The following is a 16776-nucleotide window of genomic DNA, read 5'->3' as shown; positions in this document are numbered from 1 at the left end:
CTGGTGTCCAGGACGACAGGCCTGCAGAGGAAAACACCCACTCCCTTCTCTGGATGGATCCACACCTTAAACAGACATTAAAAAAAAAAAAAAAACAGAATTAGGCATCAGAAAGACAACAAATACAATATAATTTATCAGCATTTAGCAACAAGAAAAACTGAAGAAATACTAAGGTGATAGCCGGCCACTAGCCCTAAGCTTGAATGAATGAATGGTTTATTTGGACCACAGAAAAAGTGAAGAAAAGATAACATAATATGCACACACCTTAAAAATACAATCTGCCATAAGCCTACAGCATTCAAACAATATACAGCTCAATACTGTGACACCTTCATCATGGCATCCATCCGTCTAAGGAGACGATGGATTATCAGAAGTTGACACACCGGGCTTTACAGTGTCTTCGATGACTGTGGAGGCCAGTTCTAGAATGGCAGTCACATCTACAATCTTGACAGAGGAATATGGAAGGACTTTGATTTTGTTTGTGATTTTTGATTTTGTTTGTGGTTTGCTTGTCGGTTTGCTCTCCTATGTTGTGCCATCAGGGACCTGGTTTTCTCTGCCAGCTTTACTCCCTCTCTCACTACACCTCTCCAGGCTACTCTATCCTCAGCCATGTCTTCCCAGTTTCCAGCATCCGTGTTAAAGAGCTTCATGTCTCTCTTACACACATCCTTGTAGCTAAGTCTGGGGCAACCTCTGGGTCTTGATCCATAAGGCAATTCACCATACATTATATCCTTTGGTATTTGATCATCCTCAAGTCTCCTTACATGGCCAAGCCAGTGGAGGCGGCACTGGGATATTATGGTATTCATGCTTGGAGTTTTGGCTCTCAGGAGGACTTCAGTATTGGTGATCTTGTCCCTCCAAGATATACCCATGATGCGTCTCAGGCAATGAAGGTGGAAGGTATTGAGCCTAGCCTCCTGGTTGGTGTATGTCGTCCATGCTTCACTAGAGTAGGGTGCTTAGAACACAAGAGCGATATACTTTGTAATCTTTGTATCGAGGGTGAGCTTCGTGTTTTCCCATACCCTTTTCTTTAGCCGGGACATTGTGGCTGAAGCTCTGGCAATTCTCTTGCAGATTTCTTCATTGTGTTGCTAGTGATGGTGGAGCCAAGGTATGTGAAGGAGTTGACAACTTCCAGTGGCTTGTGGTGGTTTTTTAGTATAGGTGGCTGTGAGGCATCCTCACTCAGAATTTTGGTCTTCTTTGTACTTATGGTAAGACCAAATTCTTTGCAAGCTTTGACAACTTATATTTCTGGATTACATATCCAGTTTAATCTAGTCTGAAAAGGAGTGGGAGGAAGTAAATCTTGAGTTAAGCTTCATTAAAAGACCCAGACTTTAGATAAAGTTGAGGCCGCAGCCCACTCCGTTTCCTTATAAAATGAATTTAAAAGTGTAGAAAGCATATTAACAAACCATGCCAGTATGCTAGACATACAAAAGGGAAAATAAGTGCGTCTTAAGTCTGGACTTGAAAGTCTCTACAGAATGTGACTGTTTGATTGATGCAGGGAGATCATTCCACAGAACAGGGACACGATAAGAGAAAGCTCTATGACCCACAGATGAAAAATGAATATAAATAACCCTCATGTCAGAGGCTGCTGCATCCACATCCGTTACAAGGAAAACGATCAGTGCAAGTTCCATTAAATATGCATGATTCATGATAACAGTTTATCATAAACTGATACAGGCATGATGTCGGTCTGTGTAACAAAATGCATGCAATTTTATGCTGTTGCTCTCTTAAAAAAATGCAATGAATGTAAATTCAATTAATATAAATTAACAATAAAATGCTGTGCAAAGCAGGCAGAAAATGTAAATATTGTATTTTAGTGTATGCTGTATTCAGTTGTACCCATAAATCCCATTTGAAAATCAAAGTTCATTGATTGAATGGGGACAAACCTTAGCAATGAGCAAAATTTGGTCTTTGATTTTTGTTAGGTTTTTCTCTTCTTTTTTTTTTTTTACCAGTTTGAAAGTGCAATCTAACTCGCCTGTAGTCACTGGCACTGGACTTTCTTCCATCGGAGGGTGGCCCTAAATCACCACACATGACTGAAGCACATCTTTACTGAGAGAGAATGTCAAGAAGGTGAAGCTAAGAGCTTTTGCACTCAAGTGTGGTGGAAAAAAAAAGAAGCAGAAGCCATTGTCTGAGTGCTTCCATCACCATCACGACGCATTGGACATTAGGATGCTCAGAAATGACATTCAAGTGACACAGGCATTTGAGAAAACAGTTCAATAAGCAAACAGCAGGTGTTTAGAAAAAATGGCCCGTATCACCCCCAAAGCCCCCCCAACACACACACACACACACACACACACACACACACACACACACACACACACACACACACACACACACACACACACACACACACACACACACACACACACACACAAGAAAACTGATGCTGACAGTAAGAAAGGAAACAAACGCTGACCTGTTTCCTGCTGAAGACGCATTTACATCAAGATTTCTCAGAATTAAAGTCAAATTACGCCCTTTTTGTAAACAAACTTCATAATGAAATAAAATATATGTTGTTCTGTATCTACGTTTGTATGTTGTGCCCATCAAATGTACTGCGATTCTTTAGGGAATGTGGAAAAATAAGTCCGACACAGACTTCAAGGTCCATTGAGCCAGTGTTTATTCCCGGATACCATAGCATGAAGTGGACATGAGTATACAACTCCCCCTGAACAGGGCACCAGTCCATTGCAGACTACTTCCTCAGCCAAGATCAAGTAAGGTCTGGGAGCATGTGCTGGTGTCACATGTTTCTCTATCCACTGTACCACAGAACCGCCTTTAGGTTTTTGACAACAACCATCCAGTTAGACGATCAGTCCATCTGCATGTCTTGAAAGTACTTGTAACAATCAGTCTGTCTTGGCCAGGTCAAACGTAGACATCCACATGGACTTCTCCAGCCACCTCAGTACTGAGGCATCCGCATGCTGGATCATGCCAAGCTAAATGGCACCACAAGTGATTCTCCTCATGTGAATCTCCCTATGTATCTGTTCATTTGACACCAAGTCATTCCAGCAGTAATCAAGGGTCATCCAAAGAGAACTCACAATCATACAGTAAGACAGGAATCACCAGGAACCAAATGACTTGGACCTTTGTTCTCCTGTAAAGATACCAACATCCATGAGCTCTTCACAGGTTTCTCTTGATGTCAAACGCCAAGGACCCAGAGACATGAATGTCACAGGTAAGTCAAGGGTTGAATGATTTCAACACTTTTAACTAATATGGATGCACTTCTAATGGATAAATGGTAAATGGACTGCATTTATACAGCACCTTTCCATCTGCATCAGACGCACAAAACGCTTCACAACTATGCCTCACATTCACCCCGATGTCAGGGTGCTGCCATACAAGGCGCTCACTACACCCCGGGAGCAATAGGGGATTAAAGGCCTTGCCCAAGGGCCCTTAGTGATTTTCCAGTCAGGTGGGGATTTGAACCCATGATCTTCTGGACTCAAGCCCAACACCTTAACCACTAGACCATCACCTCCCCTGAATCCAAAAAAATTATTGAAATCCTGGATCTTAGTCATAATCCAGGATATTTGCTAACACAGACACTCTGAGTCTTCACTCAGGTTCTCAAGTGTGACATTCAGGGTATCCATTGATACATTGATACCCATTGATTAAGAATGGAAAGGGTAGAAATCTGAAACAAGAAAGTGGCAAAAGCACATCAGTCTAAAAATAAATTAGGATTTGGTATAACAGAAAACCAAAGCTTTCAATGAAGCCCACTTTTACCTGAATAAACACCAGCACACCTGTTATTGCAGGTGGGTGTGATATTGTTTGCTATGTGTCCTGGAGTTGATGAGTGAGGAGCAACATCCAACATCAGCTGCCTGGTGGGTTTGCCAGTAATGCTGGAGAGCAAGGCAGCATCTGTTTCTTGTGAATTATGGATTTTCCAGTGCTGGAAAACATCAAACTAAATCTAACAACATCATTGACTAAGTGGGACCTGGGCCAAAGTCTGCACGAATATGTTGCCATGCAAAAACTCCACATCGCAGAAGCCAAAAATGGTCTACTTCTTATTTCAGTGAGACATTCAAGTAAAAATTAAAATAATTTGATAAATCAGGTACCTGAGTGTGAGATGGTGCGAGGCCCTTCCGCCCATAGACGCCGATCAAAGCATTCTTCTGTACAGAAATGTTGAACTTGAGGAAGCGTGGTTGCTCCAGGTTTAGCTGAGACCGCCAGAACACCCCCGGTGGGACACTCTGACCCACCTTCTTTCCTATTTCCACCTGTCCTGTGTCAATGGAGTTGTTCTCCTTATGGAGCACACTTGTCCTTCCTAGAAGACAGCAAGACACCAAGGTGTTACAGTGTGAAAACAGCACAGTCAGGGTGACATCACAAACCTTCACACTTCAATCACAAAGGAAATCATTTTTTTTCTTTTTTCTTGTGGAACTATTTGATTTCTAGGCACCAGAAAATGTATCTTTTTTTGCAACTCTAATCTTTTATTCAAGATGGGACTTGGAAAAGATAAGTCATATCTTTTCCATATAAGCACTGACCATGCAAGACAGGATTAAAGGTAATGGCTATGATGTCTACTCTATGAGGCAGACGTTATTGCTAAAAACAGGCTGATATAATTGGCTTTTTATAAAATTGTTAAGTGGCCACATCTGGCTGCTTTTCTCTCTGTGACTCACCCAGTAAGTATCAGATAAAGACTAAGTGGGATCTGTCACATAAGGTGAGCTCTACCTTACCGGGGCAATAACAGCAAATCAAAACAATTTAGTGAGTGATGCCCTTAAAGTATGTCCTGAAGACCAGGAGGTAGCTTGTTTTAATATGACTGGAGCTCATGTGGGGAAAAAAAAAAACAAAAAAACAAACAGCGTCTATTAGGACGAATGTACAAGAAGACACGCTGTTGTTGAGGCCAAGCAAAGTCTTCAAGTCACCTCCATCCAAATAGCCCAGGGGCCAAGTAGGCTTTTGTTACCACTGAAAGGGAATCAGTAATCCAGCCTGAGTATACCATAGCTGGCACAAAAAGGTATGGTGGCCATCCCAGGGTGGCAGCTACAACAAAGGAAGGAAGGAATTCACAGGAATTCACTCAAGAGTCAAGAGTCAAGATGGCACCTGTGTGTGGGCTCGCCACTGCTCGGCTGCTTTTATGTCAGTTTTTGGCATTGATTTTCACATTCCACATTTTCACATCGTATGCCTTTTTGTTAGTCCTCGTATCCAGTAACTGTGCTTATGCTGTGTGGACTTATGATCGTAGCTCTCTTTTTAACATCAAAGAGTCTATGGAACGCTGCTTTAATGACAGAGACAGCTACAAACAAACTTTCCCCCCACCGTTTGTGTGCACGCTCACTTCCCCGGAATACCTGCTGCTGTTACGAGTCCCAGGCAATCCCAGGAAGAACTCGAGGAGGAGGAGAGGGCGCAGGGCCGGCATGCAGTGCGTAATCAAATGGGTCATGTGGTCAGCCGGTTTCTCCCGCTCGGACTGAGGCTACCGGTGGTTGCAAATGGTTCCTCTTCAGTGGGACGTGAATGAAATCGCTGCGTCACAGCCACCGCTCCCTCAGAACACCGGTATGGAGTCTCTGCGATGCTGGCGATGAGATGGAACGGCTCTGTGGCATTCGTGCTCTCAGATGTCTGCCCAGCTTTCATCTTGGCCTCAGGCCCCACCACCACCAACAACAACAATAACGGAGAAACAGCTGATCCGCCGGTACAGCCGGGGACCACGTGACCGCGAGAGCTGGCTGCGACCAGCTGACGTGAAGGGGATGACATCATCAAGTCAGATTGGTCTATTGAATGCGCGCTCGATAGCAAACAAAGCTTTTTCTCTCAACGAGCTCTTTACCAGGGAGAGCTTGGAGGTCATGTTCCTCACAGAGACGTAGCAGAAGGACGGAGAGTTTTTTTACTTAAACGAACTGTGCCCTGTCGGCTGCTGCGTTCTTGGGAAGCCCCGCCTCTCTCGTAGAGGTGGAGGTCTTGCTGCTGTGTATCAGGACAGATACACATGCAGAGTGATTGACACTGAACACTTCTCTTCTTTTGAGTCACAAGTAATAAAGGTTGGCTCTTTAAACTCTTTTTACTGTATCTTAATCTATCGCCCTCCTGGCCCTGCAGGGGTTTTTCTACATGAGTTCAACAGTTTTTTATCTTCTCTTATAAAATTAGAAAGAGTTTTAGTTCTTGGAGATTTTAACCTGCACATTGATGATACTACGTCCAACCCAGCACTGGAACTTTTATATATGACTGAAACTTTTGATTTTAAACAACATGTATCAGGCCCCACCCACTCGAAGGGTCATACTCTTGGTGTTTTCTCTTGGCTTACACGTCACAAATATGCATGTGGAAGACATCCACCTGAATGACCACAGCTGTATTTTTTTTTTAGGTTGATGTTCCCCCTGAGCCTAGGCCTGTCTTTAAAAGGGCAGAAAGGAGGATCATTACACAAACTACAGCGGACAGATTTTGTGCCTTATTTGATCCCAGTGCTTTTAATGACTGTACGGATGTCAGTGATCTTATGCATCATTTTAACTCTCACTGTGCCACATTACTGGACTTGGTGGCCCCTTTCAAAACAAATAATGTCCATGAGAAGTCATGTCCATGGATAAATGACAGTATCTTGGAGTTAAGAAGACTGTGTCGGAAAACGGAGCGCTTGTGGAAATCCATGCACCTTGAGGTCCATAGGTTACATCTCAGGGACGTTATTTCCATGTTAAATGATGCATTAAGAGAGGCAAGATCTAAATATTTCCATCACCTGATAATGTCCAATAAGGGAAATCCGAAGGTGCTTTTTAACACAATTAACTCTCTCATGTCCCATGCTGCCTCTGCAACCTCTGAGTTTTGTAAAGCAGATGGCACAGACCTCTTGGAGTTCTTTGTTGATAAGGTCAGACACATAAAAAATGCCTTTACTGACCCCTTGTGGTCTGGCCCAGTCCGGCCTGAACTGCCACTACAGGTCTGGTCGTCTTTCAACCGAGTGTCACTAGAAGACATTGCAGCAGTTGCAACTAAAATGAACCTGACCTCATGCCCATTTGATGTCCTTCCCTCCAAGCTTTTTTTTTACATACTTTTGACTCAATCGGGCCATGGGTCATGAAAATGTTCAACATGTCCCTGTCATCCGGTCTCTTTCCGAGCTCATTTAAACATGCTGTGGTGGAACAAGACTCAAAAAGCCTAACTTGGACCAGTCTGAGCTTAAGAATTTCCGGCCAATATCGAAGCTCCCCTTTCTAGCAAAAATACTGGAAAAAGTGGTCGCAAAACAACTAACATCTTTCCTGGAGATGCACAACATCTATGACACTTTTCAGTCAGGCTTTCGGAAACACCACTCCACCGAGACCGCACTACTGAGAGTGTCTAGTGATATCATGATGGCTGCTGACACAGGAAGATGCACGGTCCTAGTCCTGCTAGACCTGTCCGCAGCCTTTGACACCGTTGACCATAGCATTATGGTCAACCGGCTGCGCGATCTGGTAGGGTTGTCGGGGTCCATGCTGAAGTGGTTTGCCTCATACTTGGAGGAGAGGACCTTTAGTGTGTTGGCTGGCCATAAACTATCGAAAACAGCTGCTTTACAGTATGGTGTCCCGCAAGGTTCTGTTTTGGGGCCACTGCTGTTTCAATTGTATGTCCTTCCCCTCGGCCAGTTGATTCAGGACTTCAGGGATATTTCCTACCACCTGTTTGCGGACGACTTACAACTTGTCAGGAAAGATGACTTTAAGCTTGCTTTCAGCTTGTTTTCATCTTGGAATATAATATGTGCCATGGGATTAATATACATGCTGTTGGATTAAAATGCACAGTGTTTGGTACCTTACAGAAGTAAGTGAGGTCATACCGGACTTTTCCATTACAAATGGGGAGGCCCATGGAATGAACTCGGTGGTGAAGACGATGGAATATGTCTAAGAATGACTCTAACATGACAAGTATGATCAAATGAAGTATTAATGTGTTAAAAGTAATGTCTAAAAATGATTCTAACATGACAAGTATGATTAAATGAAATATTAATGTGTTGAAATTAAGAGTTGATTAGAAAAAGTATTAGAAAAAGTATGTTACAAATAAGTGAAATGAATGATTATATGAGTTGTTTTTCATAAAGAGTGCAGGGTCAGAGAAAAAAGAGGAAGTGAAGAAGATGTCGCAAGCAGGGCAAGAAAAGCTGATGATAAACAACTGATCAAATGATTAAAATGTTAGTAAGATATGAAATGAATAATAAGGAATGAAAATGTTTGTATATGATCATATGAATTGTTTTTATGTGAAAGAAAGTTGTAATGAAATGATTGAATATGATTGATGTGATTCTAAAGAAATGATTTAAAAGAATGAATTATCAGAAAAGCTGAAGTGTTAACAGAAAAGAGGAACTTGAGCAATAAGTTACTGGTAACAGCTGCAGAGATTTCCAGTAAGCGGAAGGAGAAGGGAGGAGGTTTTGAGTCAACAGCGTCCCCATGGTAACCAAGATCATCTGAAGACAACAAGAGTCAAGCACATATATAAACTGTGAAACACCAGAAAACGGGGTTATTCTTCCAGGGAGAGGTGCTGTTGCCACTTCTCCCCTGCTACGAGGAAATCACAAGACTTGACCATCTTGTGAGCATCAATTGGAATCATGGAGTGAGAGGATTGGAGCCATAAAGATCATTCGAGAGAGTTTTCAACTCCCACTCAGGCCGTCCAGTCACGGAGTAGCAGAGCAACGGAAGAGTAACCACTGGCCTTAAGTCTGAGTGGGGAATGTTCAACGATTTCTCTCTCAAGGAACATCACAGCATACCAGAATGGATTAGATCAACTTTTGGTTGATTGAAGAAGGAATAAACTCTTATGTGGATTAACTTCCTGAAGGATTACAACATCACACAAGGATCGTGGTCAGCTAACGACTAATAGCTGATGAAGAGGAAATCAAGTTCATTGAGCTGGGGACTTTAACCTCAAAAACCTCCTTCCCTCACTCCTAGAAAAAATTGTTAAGCCAGTCCCAGTCAAAGTGAGATCAGTCACAATTATTAAATTAAAAACAAAAATCTCTGCCAATCGTCATTCTAATTATACTTGAATTACTGTTGTGAAATTATCACCATATAACCTATTTTGATTATGTTATCAGCACTTGCAAAACCTGCAATAAATTCCAAGCATGCAGTTAAAGTGTTAAAGCTCGGACATTGGATTATTGATGCTTCTTAAGGTGTAAAAGTTAAAGTTTATTGGGTGTACAACATCAAAAAGGCTCTAAAAGGTTAGTCTGTTTTTTAATGAAAATAACACATCCTGGGGACTCGCTGTACGAGTCACTGAATTCAAAATCTAGCAACATTCCAAGAGCCCTGATCCATAAGAGGAGAGCTGCCATTAACGGGCGTGGCCGGTTCATATCCTGGTTCCTGAGAAGGCTATTCGACCGGGGTGCCAGATCAGCGTCAGCGGGGTGGACGTCCGGATGGAGGCAGTGAGCGGCTAGACGAATCTCCTCGCCACCAGCTTGAACAGCCTTTGTGCAGCTCTGCCAGGTAATACCCGTGGAGACACGAAGGTCGGACCCCAGAGACGGAGAGCTGGTTTTGTACACAAACACACTCATCGGAGGGTGAGCGTGTGCCGTGTGTCCAAAAAAGCGGGATCTGTCAAACTGTACTGTTCCTTTAAGATTTCAGAAGTCCACAAATTGAACTCTTCATATGACTGCCTGTCACAGGTGAAGAAGTGGCTTAATGGAAACCATCTGCAACTGAACTCTGAAAAAACTGAGACATTTATTGTTGCCCCTGACAGTGCTGTTCCTGTTATCAGGAGCCTCCTTGGTGACTTGGGCTTAACGGCAAAAACAAGCCTTAGAAACCTTGGCGTTATTTTTGATGAAGGGATGTCTCTTGCTCAGCATGCAAGCAAGCTTGTGAAGAATTGCTTCTTTCAACTGCGAAATATCGCCAAACTTAAACAGTTGGTGTCACAGAAAGAATTAGAGGAAATTATCCATGCCTTTGTCTCCACGCGGTTGGACTATTGCAACAGCCTGTTCACTTGCCTGGGTAAGAAGGAGATAAATCGGTTGCAGTATGTCCAGAACTCTGCTGCGAGGCTTCTGACCCGCACCAACAGGAGAGCCCACATCACGCCTATCTTGGAATCCCTCCACTGGCTCCCTGTTGCCTCCAGAATTAATTTTAAAATCTTGGTTTTGACTTTCAGAGCACTACATGGTCAGGCTCCTGATTACATTGCTGACTTGATTCAGCCTTACACCTCAGCCCGCAGCCTCAGATCTTTAGGTCAGAACCTGTTGATGGTTCCTCGAACCTCCTTTAAAACTTGAGGAGACTGATCTTTTAAAGCCGTAACGCCTCATCTCTGGAACGAACTCCCTCTGTCCCTGCAATCCCTGGACTCTGTTGAGATGTTCAAAAAGCAACTAAAGACTCTAATTTTTAAATAGGCTTTTCATGGCCAATAATCTTTTAGTACTGAGTATTTTACTGTATATTTTTATTGTTTTACCTTGTAAAGCGCTTTGTGACCCATGTCTGTGAAAGGCGCTATATAAATAAAGTTTACTTACTCACTTACTTACAAAGTGACTAGAATTATACAGCAGTCAACGTTAACAAATGTTGTAATCATATTGAAATGTATACCTCATTATTTGTCTGATCATAAAGATTCTGAAAAGGTATAGTTTGGATAATCTATGACTGAATGTTAGGGCTCCTTCACACATTGTACAAATAAGTACAAATCGGCAAATCACGGTGGAACAGCCCGTATGAGCGAACCACGAAAACATCAAGCCGATGGGCAAGCGTGCACAATCCCACTGCGATGGTATCATGCATGCGACGGTGCAGGTAGCTGGGATGTGTTGCATCACATTGCGCTGCTGATGTGGAGAACAATAAAATAAAGACCAGCTGTATAATTAGTGAATATCAATGGGTTGATATAAATAATAAAAAAAAGGGGGACGCAATACAGAACCCCGTGGTTACATAAACCTGATTAATTAAAAAAATATGCCACTCATGGGATTCGAACCTACAATTTACAAAAGCTCTAATTACCAGATGGAAAGTTTACAATCACTGTCTTATAACAGGAGCATGAAATGGCTAAAATCAACAAGCAGATAAATGTATTTTAAAAAAAAAAGAGAAAAAGTGCCATGATAACTAACCAAACGGCGTTTGTTACGGCGTATTTCTGTTGTTGTGCGTGTCTGGCCCAACACACGTGTCCTGTCAGACAGTCAAGACAAGCAGATCACCTGTTGCATGTTCACATGAACTGACAGTCCATTTCTCCAGCCCATCGCAAAAGCAATATATGTATTTATGTATTTCCACGTGAGGACAGCAAGTACACACACACGCACGTGTCCGTCAAAACACAGTACGAGTTCTGCAGCTGTGATATCCAGGACCAGAGATGTCTCAACAGCAGTTGGCAGCCAGCCACGCCCCCACCCGTTTAGCACACAGACCAAGGTGTCACTCTGTGATCAGATGAGAGGTGCTTCGCCTGCGGGGAAGCGCACGAACCACACACATGCACGCACGTGTTGGGGGGAAGCGCACAAAACACACACATTGTGGGGGAGCAGACACTCTGGCACACCACATGCTTACTTGCCAACTTCAGAGTCGTGGGGGTACTCAGACAGTTTCACCGCCAGCTCGACAGTGATCATCTGCTGACAGTTTTTGTGCTGATAGCGCGAATGGCCACACATTGTCTAAGTGCCAAGCGAATGGTGTAGATGTTCGTGTCTGTCATCTGGAATTTGGCCAACACCAGCTGCGAGAGGGTTCGATGGGCTCTCACAGCGCACACTCTGTCTTTCAGCCACTGGTGTGCGCAAATAGTTGTAGCAACAGGTGTACAAAGCGTTAGAGGCAGCTACGATTTTATACGTATTGCATATGATTGTTGGGAAAGTGTAGTGACACGGACCCACAACAGGGGGTGCAAATGAACGGTCAATAGATGAGCCAAAATATAACAATTTAATGTTGTGAATGTACACAACGAACATACAGACAATCTCAGAATATCATAACAGTCAATACACAAAGGTGACGTGTGGGCAGGCTCGAGGATAGAAGACATCTGTCCTAAGAAGAGCCGGAACCACACGATTTCCGCCGCCCCAGAACCTGGTGAATACTGGAGCCGCCAAGTCCCGAATTCCCAGGTGATCACCGTCCCCGACTGTCGGATCTGGTACTGCTGGCGAAGAACAAAGACAGCCAAGTGTGGGTGTGTGTACACCCAGTAACAACAACGGTGGGAATGCCACCTCCACCTCTCACTCAATAACTTGCAGAGTACTGTGGATTCCTCAGGGGAAAAGAGTGCCTTCAGCGCTCTCACAGCTTCCACCGACGGAGGAACTGGTACTCCTGCAAACACTCACAATATACAAATATTACAATTACAAAACGGCTGAGGATATTACCTCCAATGAAGTATGATATCTCAGCAACGAGGTGGAGATGACGTCTGGTCTTTATGGAGTGAGATGATGTTGAGTAGATGGGTGACAGCTGTCAAGAGGTAATGAGCGACAGCTGTCACCCCCGGCTGTGTCCATGGCGGCAGCGCCCTCTCGTGCCTGAAGCCCGCACTTCAGGCAGGGCGCCCTCTGGTGGTGGGCCAGCAGTACCTCCTCTTCTGGCGGCACACACAACAGGACCCCCCCCCTCAACGGGCGCCTCCTGGCGCCCGACCAGGTTTGTCGGGGTATCAGCGGTAGAAGTCGGCCAGGAGGGCCGGATCCAGGATGAAGCCCCTCTTCACCCAGGAGCGTTCTTCGGGTCCATACCCCTCCCAGTCCACCAAGTACTGGAACCCCCGACCCATCCGACGGACGTCCAGGAGCCGGCGCACCGTCCAAGCCGGCCCCCCGTCGATGATCCAAGCAGGAGGGGGCACCGGTCTGGGAGCACAGAGGGGTGAGGTGTGATGAGGTTTGATACGTGACACATGGAAAACCGGATGGATCCGCAGTGAAGCCGGGAGTTGGAGCTTCACTGCGGCAGGACTGAGGACTTTGAGGATCTTGAAGGGGCCAATGTACCTGTCCTGGAGTTTCGGGGAGTCCACCTGGAGGGGGATGTCCTTCGTGGAAAGCCACACCTCCTGCCCGGGCTGGTAAGCAGGGGCCGGGGATCACCGGCGGTCTGCATGGGTCTTCGCCCTCGTCCGGGCCTTCAACAAGGCAGAGCGGGCGAAGCGCCACACCCGATGGCACCTCCGCAGGTGGGCCTGGACCAAGGGCACACCGACCTCTCCCTCCACCACGGGAAACAACGGGGGCTGATACCCCAAACACACCTCAAATGGGGAGAGGCCGGTGGCCGAAGACACCTGGCTGTTATGCGCATACTCGATCCAGGCCAGATGGTTACTCCAGGCTGTCGGGTGCGCGGATGTGACGCAGCAGAGGGTCTGTTCCAGTTCCTGGTTGACCCGCTCTGCCTGTCCGTTCGTCTGTGGATGGTACCCGGACGAGAGGCTCACGGTGGCCCCCAGTTCCCTGCAGAAGCTCCTCCAGACGTGTGAGGAGAACTGGGGACTACGATCTGAGACGATGTCGGAGGGTATCCCATGCAGACGGACAACGTGGTGGACCAGGAGGTCTGCTGTCTCCTGGGCTGTTGGGAGCTTCGGGAGGGCCACGAAGTGGGCCGCCTTGGAGAAACGGTCCACTATCGTGAAGATGGTGGTGTTGCCCTGGGACGGCGGGAGGCCCGTGACGAAATCCAACTGCCACGGTCCTTCGCACCCCTGGATGACAGGAGAGCTTGGAACCGTGACAGAAGTCCAAGACTGCAGCTCTGGCCTCTGGTGGGACATACAGACGGTTCTTCGGACCTGTTCCTGGGTCCGGGCTCCGTGCCAGGGCCTCCCGGACGGTCTTCTCCACGTCCCAGGTGAGGGTGGCCACGATAGTGGACTCAGGCAGGATGGGCTCCGGTGGATCCGACAGTGCAGTTTTGACCTCCTCTTCGTGTACCTGGGACAAGGCATCCGACCTCTGGTTCTTGGTCCCGGGGCGATAGGTGATCCGGAAGTCAAAACGCCCGAAGAACAGTGACCAGCGGGCTTGCCTGGGGTTCAGCCGCTTGGCGGTCCTGATATACTCCAGGTTACGATGGTCAGTGAAAACCGTGAATGGCACAGACGCTCCCTCCAACAGGTGTCTCCACTCCTCAAGAGCCTCTTTCACCGCAAGGAGTTCTCGATTGCCGACGTCATAGTTCCGTTCAGCCGGGGTCAACCTGCGGGAAAAGTAGGCACACGGGTGAAGTATCTTATCGGTCTCTCCACTCTGGGACAGCACGGCTCCTATCCCTGAGTCAGAGGCGTCCACTTCAACCATGAACTGGCGGCTAGGGTCGGGCTGCACCAAAACTGGTGCAGTAAAGAACCGTCATTTCAACTCCTTGAACGCGGCTTCGCACCGATCCGACCAGGTGAAGGGGACTTTTGGAGAGGTCAGGGCTGTCAGGGGGCTAACTACCTGACTGTAGCCCTTAATGAACCTCCTATAGAAATTAGCGAAGCTGAGGAACTGTTGCAGCTTCCTACGGCTTGTTGGTAGGGGCCAATCTCTCACCGCCGCAACCTTGGCCGGATCAGGGGCGACGGAGTTAGAGGAGATGATAAACCCCAGGAAGGACAAAGACGTGCGGTGAAACTCGCACTTCTCGCCCTTCACAAACAGTCGGTTCTCTAACAACCGCTGCAGGACCTGACGTACATGCTGGACATGGGTCTCAATACAAATATTACAATTACAAAACGGCTGAGCATATTACCTCCAATGAAGTATGATATCTCGGCAACGAGGTGGAGATGACGTCTGGTCTTTATGGAGTGAGATGATGTTGAGTAGATGGGTGACAGCTGTCAAGAGGTAATGAGCGACAGCTGTCACCCCCGGCTGTGTCCATGGCGGCAGCGCCCTCTCGTGCCTGAAGCCCGCACTTCAGGCAGGGCGCCCTCTGGTGGTGGGCCAGCAGTACCTCCTCTTCTGGCGGCCCACACAACGATTCCCGCTTCATGCGCAATTGTGTGAAGGGGCCCTTATGTAGTTATGGGGTAAAAATAGTAAAAAAAAAAAAAAAGTGACAAAAGTCAATTGCTGTTTCTCTGGAGTTCAGAAGTTGCTTCAATTTTGGTAAAAACTGATGCAAATTATTGGTTGAGCTATTATAATTAATAAACGACTAGTTATCATTAATTGTATAGTTTTGACTGTTCTGAATGCTTGCTCTCCAAACTAATGGACAAGCAAGATTGATATCCATTGGATTATGTGATATACTGTATGTTGCCCTTTATCATAACTAATACCCTAATTTAATACCCTATTACTAGCTCAACCAATAATTTGCACCACTTTTTACCAAAACTGGAACAAATGTAACTACTGAATCATGTACAAACTGAAAGTGGCCTTTGTCGCCATTCTTACTGCTTTTACACCATAACATTCAGTCATAGATGATCAAAAATATACATTTTGGAATCTTTATGATCAGACAAATAATATGGTATTTCAATACGATTAGAGCACTTTTAAATGTTGATCCATCTGAATGCTTCATTAACCCCTACCTGGTTATAGCTGGCACCCTGGGATGGCCACCATACATTTTATATACTGAGGCTGAACTAGCATTGTTTAATCACGTAGAGTGATACTGATTAGGTTAAAATTGGCTTTGGGCTCATGGACATGAAGCTTTCCTAAAGGAGGAAGGCATCTATCCTGTCTAGTACACTGTGATTTCAACCCATTAGCCGGCTGATGCAGATTTGTCCTGCGACATAAAAACTGACCTTTGTGTCTGAGCTTCCTCGCATTTTAATGTGTGGAAATGGCTTGTATCCATTTGTGCCAGGCCACCATTGTTTGCACGCCGTCATGTTGTGCGTGTAATGAGGCTGTCACTTCATTTAGTCAAAGTGAAGATGGAAGCCAAATTTACCTCTGGGGAGAATAATAGTTGGGTATTGATCGCCTTTAAACAGTCCAAAACCTGTCTCTTAATGAGCAGTACTTATGAGGATTTAAATCTTGCAGAGTTGAAACAACTGAACGTGTGCATGGCCCCCGTCAACTCTATTATGCTTCCATGGTTGTGCATCCTAAATACCACAGTGTGCTTGAAGATTTATCTGGTGGCTTTTGCTGTAAAGGTGAACTCAGATGGTTTGTCTGATTACTGCTGAATACGGCGCTGGCCCGTGATTATTAGAAGATAATACAAAACTGCATGTGGAGACAGAATTGAGAAGGTGTCAGATCCTCTGCTCTAAAGACAAACTGTGCATGAAGATTTTACTGTGTCATTCAAAAAAACAGCAGCACTGCGGCTGCTGCAGAAACTTTTCTCATCCTCCGGTTTAACCTTTACTTGAGTTAATTTGTTTTCGATGCAGATGGCTCAGCGGTGCAGCGGTTAAATCAAAGTCGAACATGCATGTTCTCCTTGTGTCAGCATGGCTTTCCCCTGTGGTTGCTGCGACTTCCTCCTGCAACCCTAACACGTTCGGGTTAGATTAATTGGCAAGTCCAAAGTGCTGTAGTGCGAA

General features: G+C 45.5%; 1 protein-coding gene across 1 annotated transcript in view; it reads right to left on the bottom strand.

The window, feature by feature from the left end:
* Positions 1-16776, bottom strand: part of si:dkey-237h12.3 (teneurin-3) — a 515809-nt gene that overhangs the window by 203480 nt on the left and 295553 nt on the right. Inside the window, 1 exon segment of the mRNA XM_034182118.1 lies at positions 4185-4399. Coding sequence (XP_034038009.1) covers positions 4185-4399 — 215 coding nt within the window.

The sequence above is a fragment of the Thalassophryne amazonica genome, chromosome 11 (assembly GCF_902500255.1).
Source record: "Thalassophryne amazonica chromosome 11, fThaAma1.1, whole genome shotgun sequence".
Lineage (NCBI taxonomy): Eukaryota > Metazoa > Chordata > Actinopteri > Batrachoidiformes > Batrachoididae > Thalassophryne > Thalassophryne amazonica.
Note: the sequence above shows the minus strand (reverse complement) of the source record. Positions and strands in the feature narration are given on the sequence as shown.